The 12,045-nt window shown below is 42.3% G+C and overlaps 1 protein-coding gene across 2 annotated transcripts in view; it reads left to right on the forward strand.

The window, feature by feature from the left end:
* LOC126175765 (DNA oxidative demethylase ALKBH2-like) overlaps positions 1 to 12,045 on the forward strand; it is a 160,065-nt gene that overhangs the window by 117,014 nt on the left and 31,006 nt on the right. For both annotated transcript variants that reach the window (XM_049922737.1, XM_049922746.1), the window contains exon 3: positions 8,572 to 8,714. In XM_049922737.1, coding sequence (XP_049778694.1) covers positions 8,572 to 8,714 — 143 coding nt within the window. The remainder of the gene's footprint in view (positions 1 to 8,571; positions 8,715 to 12,045) is intronic.

The raw sequence follows: 12,045 nt of genomic DNA on the forward strand, positions 1-12,045 counted from the left end.
ATGTTCGGCAAAGGATATGCTTCCTACATGATGGTGCACCTCCACACTCTGGAATTAATGTGCGACAGTATTTGGACAGGACATTTCCAGAGAAATGGCTCGGGCGTGGAGGTCCAGTTGTATGGCCACTGCGTTCACCTGGCCTAAGTTCCCTGGATTTCTTCCTGTAGGGACACCTGAAAGAGCTCGTGTACACTCTACTCTGCCGACGAATGTGGAAGAATTGGTAGCGTGTTTTCATGCTGCTCTTGTTACTGTGGACGCAGCTTTGCTGTGAAGGGTACAGAGCTGTATGATCCGGCAGGTTGCGTAATGTTTGGACATTGTTGCAGGGAAGTCACTTTGAGCATCTGTTTTTCTGAGGACAACATACTGTTGTGAAGGTCATGCGGTTATTAATATGAACATTATTATTGTCACTGGTTGCTAATGTGCGGCATCTGAACGCTCGTATTACATGTAGATGTTGTGTTATTGTACTTTGCTATCACCTTTCTGTGCGCTTTTTTTCTGTAGCCGTCTTTTTACTTAGCGAACATCATGTCATCTGCAACCATATCGCACAGAAAATATGTCGCAAACAGCGCCAATAATTGCTTAAAACATGCTGTAACATACAATAAATAAGGTAGTATGAAAGTATCAATAGAAAACTATATTTCAAAAGATGAGTTGTAAAAATGTAATAATGTTTTACTGTGTTTGTACAACCATGCAATTTTCTGCATGTTTTAGATTAAAAAACCCCACTGATGATGGTGATATTTGTCGCCGAAACTAGTATGGGATAATAAAGAAATAAATTAATAACAAGGTGTTTTGCATCAAGGCGGACTCAATTTCAGATATTACTGTTTTTCTATGCAGACACGGACCTAATGGAAGAGTTCCAAGATAATATTATTGCTTTCGAATACGTGCAGAACTACAGCTTACTTCGCTGATAGCGAGGTAAAATAAGAATATATTTCGTGCATGCACAACATATATTTCTATTTTGGTCTCTAATTGTGATAGGCACTTACCTTGACACGTAAAAAAAAAAGAAAAAAAAGAAAAAATAGAATCTAACGATTCGCCCATTCCTATAGTTCACTCGACTTTCTGATAGACGAATTTTCTTATGCATGTAATTACTTTTGCTGCAAAAGCAGATATGTAGGAGATTGCCGCCGTTCGTGGCTAACGTGAAGTAACAGTTGCGGAATTGGTTGCTTCCCTGTTGCGAATGATTTTTATTGCTTTTTTGACGTTTCATTTCGACGTCTGTCGGTTTTCCCTTCAGCTACAGGTGTGGTGGCTGATGGGGTATGTTAAATAATACAGGTATTACAGGTTTCAGAAGTTCCATATTCAATGAATTGGACTGGACGTGTAGCAAACGAAACTTCGCGTTGTTAAGTATAACAGATATCGCCATCTTCCAGCTGTGCGAACCAAGATTGATCTTTTTGTGTACTCAGTGTGCACGCCAGGTGCTGGGCCAATATGACAATGACGAACGCAATCTGGCACCGCTCGCTTTCTTTCGAAACCTCCACACATGATACGTTCACTGTGGTGCTGTACGCAGAACTGGGATTCGTCCAAAAGGGCGACGCAGTGCCGCCCCCGTGTCCAGCGCTGTCGTCAGGATGAACGTCCTGAAGGGAAGCCGCAACAGCGGTCTCCGTACTGACAGTCCGTGGCGTTGCGCGGGTCGTCGCGCTCTCCTTGTGGACACCTGTCTTGCTACAGACAAGGCCATTTCCTGAGTCAAGCTGTGTGACGTAGCTGTGCGTTCTGCACAACATGTCTGTCTACTCGGGAGGAGTTGGGTCACTGATATCTTCCACAGCGTTGAGTACGGCCCTCTGAAGCTACGATTCTATAGTGTCACCAGCGCGGACAGTGATATCACGGAGTGATAAGCCGCATTCTGGATAGGCCACGATCCTGCCGCTGTCGAATTCCTACACGTGCTCGTAGGCGTTTATCTTTCTTGGAAGAGGCGTAACATAGAACCAACATTCCAACGTGATTTCAGAGAAACGTGCTACGTAATCTTTGCTTGTATATACAATTTTGATAGCTTTCCTAGTTTGAGCGGATGCGCTGAAATGCTAATCGTTTCCATATCCAAACACATAGTACACTTGATGACAATTTCACATTTGTTACATACCGCCTTCATTGTGCTGCAGTTTTAATGATTATCACTGTATAAGCTGCATGGTTTACCGTACAACGAGCCTTTCTCCTGATCAGGATATCCAAGGAAGTAATGCATTCATCGTAAATGTAACGTTGTGCGGACCCTGTGTAGATGATCGAAAAACTCCTACAGCGCTTGTCTATTCTCAGTACACACCACGATTGCATCATCGACATAGCGAAAAAGTTTAGGTAATTTTGATCTTTGGTAACACTGACAACAGGCTAATGTGTGGTGGATCCAAACTACTATCTTCTATTGAGACTGCACTGCCGACTCCTGTGGCCGAGCGGTTCTAGGCGCTTCAGTCTGGAACCGCCCGACCGCTACGGTCGCAGGTTCGAATCCTGCTTCGGGCATGGATGTGTGTTATGTCCTTAGGTTAGTTAGGTTTAAGTAGTTCTAAGTTCTAGGGGACTGATGACCTCAGATGTTAAGTCCCATAGTGCTCAGAGCCATTTGAACCATTTGAGACTGGACTTCTAGTGTGCGGGAAGTTTATGATTCGATTCTGACTTTATTTAGGCATGGGCATGGGCAAGGGCTTAGGGTCGTGGTCCGTAAGCCCTATTGCTGTGTTGGTTTCTGTGATTAGTTTGTACGTTTATTGGGGGTGCCTCCACAACTGCGCCAAGCACTTTTACCCGATGTCATTGTTCTGGAGCGATTGAGCCTGTGTTTTCCAGGTGTCCGGTGTTTGGCTGTAGCGCGTCAATCTTGTCCAGTAGTGTTTAGGTTTTATCCTGGTTTGGTCGTAGATAGGTGGCACCTGGAGTTGTTGGCGTAAGTCGTTGACTCGGACCCATCTAGGGGCACCAAGTACGAATCTGAAACACCTGTTCTGCGTCACCTGTAGTAGCTTGAGATTCGTGATGCTAGTGATCCACCACATTGAGCAGCTGGTTGGTGCAGGACATCTAATAACAGCTTCCTCTTAGACTAGATGTGAAGTCTGAAAAGTAATTTGCTGTTCAAAGATGCACCTAGATATTTTATTGGCCCAGGTGATTTCTTGGTTGTGGAGGAAAAGTCTGTCACGCAGGTCTGGACGTCGGCAAGTGAAAATGATCGCCTTAGTTTTTTCAGCGTTGAGCCTAATTTGGTTCGGTGTTGCTCATTCTTTCGATAAAGTGAGCTGACGTTTTAATCGCCCTGTGGCGGCGGTGATTCTTCGGCTGCTCGTCACTAGGGCGGCGTCGTCCGCAAATTGCGCGAGGACGACTTGTGGCAGCACTTGTAAATCTTTTACATGTACGGTGAAGAGTGTCGACGATAAAAACGGTCCTTGTGGGAGTCCGTCCTGGAGTAGTTTGTAGCTTGACCGTTGTCTGTCACTTTTGACCAGGATCCGTCGAGTTTGTAAAAAGCTGTTAATTAGTATGAGGCAGTAGTTCGGAATTGTCCGCAGAGCTTTTCAACGATGCTATACGTCGGGAAAATTTACATTCAGGAAATTACATATCTGTGAAACCGCTTATATTTATGCAAAGGGAACTTCCTTCTAGAGTTTTCCTGCTCCTCCTCATCTTCCTTCGTCTCTCTTTCATTGGTAAATTTGTAACGGGCGCACCCAAGGCGTTGGAAAATGGTGTGAAACAAATCGGAGACGATTATTACGCCGCCCGCGAGTTGTCCATATTTCTCGCGTGACCCGGTAGCCTAGCGCTGGGAGTCATGAAATCATTCGTTGAGAAAACAACCCTTTCGAGTTAAGCGCATACTGCAAGCGAAGCCATACTGCTAAAGCGTCACATGACTTCATACAACCAGAGTCTACGACATGAGCTCGCACATTGCACGCGTATTCGTCAGACTGTCGCGTTTTCAGCAATTGGCGTATCTTTTGGATTCCTTCCTCTAAAACAATTCACTGAAGCTGAAGCAAAGACAAGAGAATATCTTGTACATTAGAGTACATGTAGAGTAGTATGTGGACGTCTAGTCGTCACCATCATGTTCATATATTCGTAAACAAACCACTGAAATCAATAAATATTGTTGCTAAATATCATATATCCTTAGCTTATTTGTGCCGTATTTTTCGTACTTATGTGACACAAATCCTGTAAAATAGGCCACGGCAGAGTATACTTCAGGTAAATCATTCGGATCAAAAATCATAATCTCCCGTTCAGGCTGAAGCACCCCAACACGTACATGAGAATGTTCGTTGTTAAATGAAATGCACGTTTGGCTTTCACCGCTGACTCGTGATAAAGTATAAGCAGCTTCGTGTTCTTGCATTCTCGTCAGAACTCCCGGCAACGTAGCACGCACTGCTAACTTCCTAAGTTTTGGTACGTGTCGTAGAAACGCAGAAATTTCACATTGGAATCTTCTGATTGTTTTTCGAAGCTTTTTAGTTTTTTCTTCTATTTGCAGTGGCCTTCCATCCAAGGATTCGTCTTATCTTTTTTACGTCTCCTTTTAGGATACTTGATTTGTGAGTTGGTACTTGACGTTGTTCTTGTGATGAAGGAGATCGTGCGTTTATTTTTTCACAATCCAAGCTAGAGGTGACTCTGGCGTTTGCTGTAAAGCAGCTTCATATTCTGTGCCGTCATATTCTCAAGTATTTGGTACGTTAGCCTTTGAGTTCCATCAGTGTTAAGCTATCTTACAAGAACAATATCTTTAAAAAATAGGCTACTTGTCATCAGTCCCAGCATTTGCTGCGTCATCGTACTCATAAGTCTTAAAACGTCTCTTATTGCCTTCCTTTTTTCACTTCGTCAACTAAAACAAACTGAAAACTTCTATAAGGATTTACTATTCTGCAACATACTAATAGTTAATACAAGCGTGTCTACACACTTAATCTAATGTTTTTTTCTGATAATGACTCATCTTGTAAAGTTTTCTCTAATTAAAGTCACTTACTAGTTAGGTTCATTTCTGAGGAAACCCCACCCACACAGTTCTTTGACGGTCACGACAGTGGCAGTTTTCATCACTTTGGTCCCATAACGACTTGCATTCATAAATTATACGAATAAACTTTTCAGTATCCATCTTTCGTAACAGGCTGGTGGTATGACACCGCTTCTAAAATGTTAACTAGGTGGGATCTGGTCGCTGTCACGTGTTTACGGAAACAGTCTGTAACACCACAGCTCTTATGCTGTATGAATTTATTTTGCTTTTGCTTTATTTAATGTTACATTCTTGATCATCTGTAAATGTGTTTGAATCGATAACATAAAATTGTGTACTCTTTTCTTTGTTAAAAACTTTGATGTCGTGATTTGATTCTATGCAAAGTAGTGTATCTGCAATTTATATTCTTTGTCCCATTTGGAGGGAACAGAACTTATTGTATGTAATTGTAATTTTGTGTGAATAATTTTTTGTAGAGTGTCGATATGTGAAAATGTTCTGTTTTATTTAATGTATTTGTTTGCTGTTATGTAAATTGCTGATCCTCACTTAGGGTTCTTATTTAGTTTGTATGTAAATGGTGTAGTGGTTCCCCTCTGGAACGGAAATATGTAGCGCGCGCAAATTGTGGTTGGCATAGGTGGAAAAGGTGGAACTGATAGTCAGTCGGAGATGAGCCAGCAGTCGGAAAGGAGCTACGAGTCTGTGCACTGCTAGTATAACGGTGCATATTGTGATGATTCAGAGAGAGGCTTTTCCTGCTTCTTTCCAATGCCTCGGATGGGTTGATAAATAGCTGGAACTATTCTGGAATTTGTATGAATCATCGCCATGAAGATACGATAAAGTCCGGCAATTCTACCTGCAATTCCACCTACCAACATGCAGTTGCCACCACATTGCGCAATCACTGTAACGTAATACTATATTGATGTACAGTGAAGGATCAGCCTAATGGATTTGTTAGTGTGCTGAAATATAAGGTAATTCATATCGGAATTTATTTACCTACCTTGATTTTACTCCTCATCATAACACCTCTCAGGGTCCTCTCCGTTTGAAGTAAAGTGATTACCGAGTGTCCTTACTGAAAGTACGTTGAAGCCTAGAGCTTTGTTAAATAATGCCTTTTGAACTTATTAAAAAGATAGTTAAAGCTAATGTGGTAACAGAGTGAGTTAAAGCAAATGTTATTTGTCCAATAATAATTTTCCTATTGAAACTGCTATTTAAAGTGCTGTTACCAACTTCAAACTTTAGGCTGAGTCTTATAAAGTAAATGATCACGTTGTTGTCTGTGGTAAATTCTAAAAGGTGAGTCAGTTCTTGCAATTTTGTCAACACTGTGTTTCGTTGTAGTGAAAGTGAGAAAGCTGCAGTTGTGAAACGTTACATTCTCATGTATGCCAAGTGTTTGTCTCTCTTGTGTGCATATTAACAGTATAAAGACCACTCAGTTTGTGTAAACCCTGAAAGTGATAGTGTTTTTCTGTACCTGTTATAATTTTGAAAATAGTTCCTGCTGCTCTAACTGTTAGCTTCAATCTTAAAACATATGTGTGTTAGAGTTCATTGCATTCGCGTGTTGCTAAGTCTAGGTTGTGTCTGTTGTGTTGTCCATTATAGTTACTTATACCTACTTTCATAAACGAGAATGTTAATCTTTCTCTTGCCTAATTAGGCTGGCGACCGTTTCCCTTATTCTATAAACAGTATAGCTAGGCAAAATTTTGTTTGTCACTATTCCAATATTAACGTAATTCTGACTTTCATGTCCGATAAGCCACTTCCATTAGGAACAATACGGTCAAATTAACAAAATTCCTCTCAGAGGGTAACACTGCTCTGTTGCTTTGTGCCATAGTTGCTTTTACAAAATTGCTTTGTTACAACCTGCTTCTAGCATAGAGGTTATGGTACAGTAGTAGCAGAGAGGGAGTGTTATAAGTCGTACGACTGATTTGCTTACAGTGTTACCGCTTCCAGTGCTATGCTTGCGTCGGGACTGTTGGAGCGACGCCGTGCGATTTAGGGGCGACTGAAGGTAGTAAGACTACACTGCCAAAGTTCGCACACACTTGGTCTGTGGGGAAATTCGTTTCCCCGCTACATCTTTTCTTCCGGAAGTAGTAGCGGAGCAGAACGCGTAGGAGAGCTTCTGTGAAGTCTGTAAAGTATGTAAAGTAGGGGAGAGGGACTGGCAGAATTCAAGCTTTGAGGACGGGTCGTGAGTCGTGACTGGTTACCTCGGATGGAAGGAGCTTTGGCTGCGGAAGGCAAGGTTCCCGACTAGAGTCCCGGTCCTGCACAATTGTAAGCTGCCAGGAAGTTTCAAAACAGCGCACACTGTGCTGCGAAGTAAAATATTCGCTCCAGAATAAAATTCATTCGTCAGTTGCATATATGTAGGACAGACAGGGAGGGTACTTAAAACCCGCTTTCGTGAGCACTCGCCCAACAAAGACGGGTAGAATTCATGTAAATCAACTTCTGCAGAACAGCTCAAAATCGACACACACACACACACACACACACACGCACACGCACACGCACACACACACACACACACACACATCCTTGCTTAACATGGAAGTTTTGCAGAGAGATGACAAGGACTACAAAATGAACCTTTTACAAGAATTTGAAATACTTAATTATACGCATCTGTTGAATTGTTGAATGATCAAGTTGCATTAAAAATGACACTATTTTGATTGCATAGCATTTCTTACAAAATGTGAAAATTAGTCCATTGTTTTATATATTGTAACTATGAGCCACGTTTTTTCCAAAAGTATTATATATAACTTCCTCACATACCTTAGTTACACTCTTTATATGCTTTTGTGTATGTTCCTTGCTGCTGGTACCACAGCCTGACATGTTCATAGATATGATTCAGTTACCGTAAATTATCACTCTCTTAATCTGTATTTACAGTAGTCACATAGAATATGAACATTTTTGGACATTTCAAAGCATTATGCTTCTGTGGAGAAGGTATTGACATTTGCTAACCAATAGTAAGTTACTTTCTGTAATACCCTTCTCATACTTTACATAAATACATGGCCAAAGTCTAAAAGATCCTGAAGACGACAAATTAATTTGTCGAAACCGATAAAGGGAAATAAATATATATATAAAACTGACGACTGAATTTCATTTTGAAATATATAATACAGTTGCTGAAAAATAACAGCTATGAATTAAGTAATAATATATTCGTTCCGAATATATTTTTTTGGGCGGAACTGTTTTCTATTCGTTTTTTGCATGACATTCCATGAATTCTACTCTGCGGAAAATTTTCATCGTATTCAAATCGACACTTGTTCATTTTGTTGTTGTCTCTCAGATTTTCCCCAGGTTTATGGGAACTGTTGATACTACTCTGCCCGTAGTTCATAGGATTTTTATCGCCAGCGTTACTCACACTTAATGTGTCCTTTAGCGCCGTTTCGAATAACCGTTGCTAGCAGCGCGGACGGTGATTGCAGGTGGCGTTCGGAGATGCGGGCCTGAGCTACAAGTTCTCCGGGCAGACGCTGCCCGCCAGCCCCTGGCCGCCGCTGCTGCTGGGCATGCGCGATGCCCTCAGCGCCCTCACCGGCGTGCGCTTCAACTTCGTCCTGGTCAACAGGTAGGTGCCGTCGCTGTAACACAGGGCTCACATCTCGGCTCTGTGCGAGGAAAGGCTGAAATGTGGTTAGCAAGGTGATACTATGAAATATCCTCGAGCCTGTGATGTTAAGTGATGTGAGTTTTATGTTGTTTTGGACAGTAATTAAACGCGATGCGCTATCACATTCCCTATTTCAGCAATAATACATGTGAGCACCCTCCATCCAGAGGCCGTTCGAGAGGATCCGTATTGTCCAATGAATACCCCCTGAGGATGGCAGCAAATAATTCCGTCGAAATCTTTTCTAATGTGTAGGACGCAGTTTAATATAGCAATACAGTTGATTTTTTTAAAGGTTTTGACTCTAACCCATGAAATAGGTGCAGTTATATACTGTAGGAACTAGCGCTTCTGACATAGCAGGAACTTACAGGAAAATGGTACTAGTTGATGGAGAGTATGTAATTGACCATCTTTTCTTGCGACAAAAATCACAGAGGTTACTGGTCTCGGCCAGCCATTTGACATAGGCACAGGCTGTAAGCGACGACGTAATGCTCCCATTACAAAGTTAACGTAAGTATTAACTACTACATTTTGAAATGATTTTGTGAATGTTTCGGGCAAAACAGTGAATTAAAAGAAGATGAGGGAGCTAACAGTTGGCTTTCTCACCAGCAGAATTAAATGACGGCTTTCATGAAGGCAACTTTGAGGAGTTATACCATGAAAATAGCTACACAACTAAAACTGTGCAACAGTGAAAAAGACAAAGTAAGAGGATGTTTCATTGCAGATCACAATAGCCGGCACAACAGATCATTGTCATCAAAAAACTCAGTGAAAAAGATATTGGGGTCTTCCTAGCTCCAAGCGCTAACTCACGATGTCATGAGACGTATATTATACTTTATTTTTCAATTTTATATCATTTAATGTGTTGTCTTCAAGATATATGTCTCTGTGCTCTCGTCGATATGACACTGGTTTCTGCCGCCGAATGCCCTACTTTTGAAGCCACAGTTTTCCCCTACTAGGGAAGGAGAGTGTAGTGCACACCTGAGGCAGAAGTGTTTTAAACCATGTCATATGTCTTTCATGTTTTGATAGTTTGTGTGTTGTGTTTCTGCACCAGGTTTGGAAAAAAAGAGTCCGACATTCGCCTAAAGGCCTTGAGAAAATCCAACTACAGACCGCAACCACGAGTAAAAACTATATCCAGCTCCTTAATCTGCAGCTTGTATCCCATCAGAGCCATGCTCAGCACTATTCCACACAAGTAAGAGCGAAACGCGTTACACTGTAGGAATCGGTGCTACGTATGTCAGTCGAAATGCTAGTATTCCAGTTTAACGGTGACACATGTATGTAGCTGCCAACAATTTCAGTATTTAACTTCCTGTGTATGAACATATTCAATAGCACTTTATAACAACAAAAATCTTGAATACGAGAGTCTCTTAAGTAATTGCTGTACGTTTCTTTCGAGATCTACCGTACTATTGTAACGTTGAGGACTCTAATTTGCGAGGCTGGCGGGTGCGCCAGACTTGGATCGAATCCGTCGGATTAATAGCCATCGGTGGCTTGAGTGGCCGCCGACTCGTTTTCCCACTTCCGTCACAGGGACATTGTACGAAGGCAGTTAAGAGGACGAGCAACAGAGTTTCAACAACTTGACTTCGTAGTCTCCCCTTACAGTGACGTCGGACTTAACTTAGGGGTTGCAGTCAGAGGCCCAAGTGTGAAGTCGACGATGGGCAGAAAATGACTCGGCAAGAGCGGAGCCTGCGGTATGTGATAGCGCTGTAAAGAAATAGTACCTGGCTCTTTACGCTAGACGCATTTTGCATTTATTTTAAGAAAGCGTCATCATTGGTATCTATTTGCTTTCGTTGTGACACATTGTCCTATGCAAACTTTACTACAGGGCGCCATTTTTCAGTTTGAATCTCTGGCTTTTGAGATGTGTACATGCGTAACTTCGGTAACTGTGCAGAGTGCGTGGTAGTGTGTAGCGTCAAGTGTTTGCTGTTGTTGATTTTGATGTTGACTATTATTATTATTATTATTATTATTATTATTATTATTAAGATGAGTCTCACCAATATCAGTGTCATGTGGAACTTTGGAATGTAGCCCTGTATGTTGGCGCAAAAAGTGGCGATCACAAACTTTGAAACCTTCTCTTCTTGCTGACCAAATACTAATTACAAACATTCCTTTCACTGCCAGGTGAACTGGGCTTAGTCGGGCACTTCCGCTGCAACATCCACATTTGTAATCCGCAAGTCACTTCACGTTGTGTGGCCTAGGGTACTTCCAACACCACTGACACTTCCCCCCTTTCGTTTTCCAGCTGCGAACGGTACGCGGGAAAAGCGGCGGCAAGTCTTCGTGTGAGCTCTCATTTCACCTTCATGTCTTTGCGCTAGGCACACTATCTGATCAAAAGTATCCGAACACCCCTATGTAATCCAGAATTGATCATTCTGTTGAGAGTTGCAGATCCGCCAGTATATAAAAAGAGGCGGGGAGTATTGTGTTGTGAGTAGAGAAGCGGCAACAGCCCAGTCAGTCGATCAGGAGAGCTCAGTGACTTCGAATGCAGATTAGTAGTTGGATGTCACCTGAGTAACAAATAAATCAGGGACATTTCAACCCTTCTAATGCTGCCAAAGTCGACTGTTGGACATGTGACGGTGAACTGAAAACACGAAAGAACAACCCACATCTAAAGTAAGACCAGGCTGCTCTGACGGACGACCGTCGAACACTTTGTGTGGTTGTTGTAAAAATAGCATGAAATCAGCGGAAGCAAACATTCGTGAGTCACAAAGTGGTACCAGCAGTCCAGTCAGCACCGTGACTGTGCTTAGGGAGTTGCAAAGAACGAGGAACAATGGTCGAACAGCCTCATATAGGCAATGCTATGCGCCACGCCTCTGCGCGGTGAATGACTGGAAAAGAGTGATTTGAATGAATCGTACTCTATCCTGTAGCAAACCGATGGAAGGGGTTTGGCGAATGTCTGAAGAACTTTACCTGACGTCATGTATAGTGCCAACAGTCAAGTACGGAGTAGGCGGTGCTACTGTATGGGAGCGTTTTCCGTGGTTAGGGAGTGGTCCATGTATTGCGCTTAAGAGAACGTTAAATGCGGAAGGACAGAAACACATTTTGTAGCATTGTGCACTGCATCTAGCTGAGGAACAGTTCGGAGACGATGACTCATTGTATCACAGTGACGAAGCACCCTGCCATTAAGTAGCACGTGTGAGGCAATGGTTTGTGGATAATAACATTCTTGAAATCTACTGGCCGGCTCAGAATCTCGACCTGAACTATG

Source organism: Schistocerca cancellata, chromosome 1 (assembly GCF_023864275.1).
Source record: "Schistocerca cancellata isolate TAMUIC-IGC-003103 chromosome 1, iqSchCanc2.1, whole genome shotgun sequence".
In the NCBI taxonomy this organism is placed as follows: Eukaryota; Metazoa; Arthropoda; class Insecta; order Orthoptera; family Acrididae; genus Schistocerca; species Schistocerca cancellata.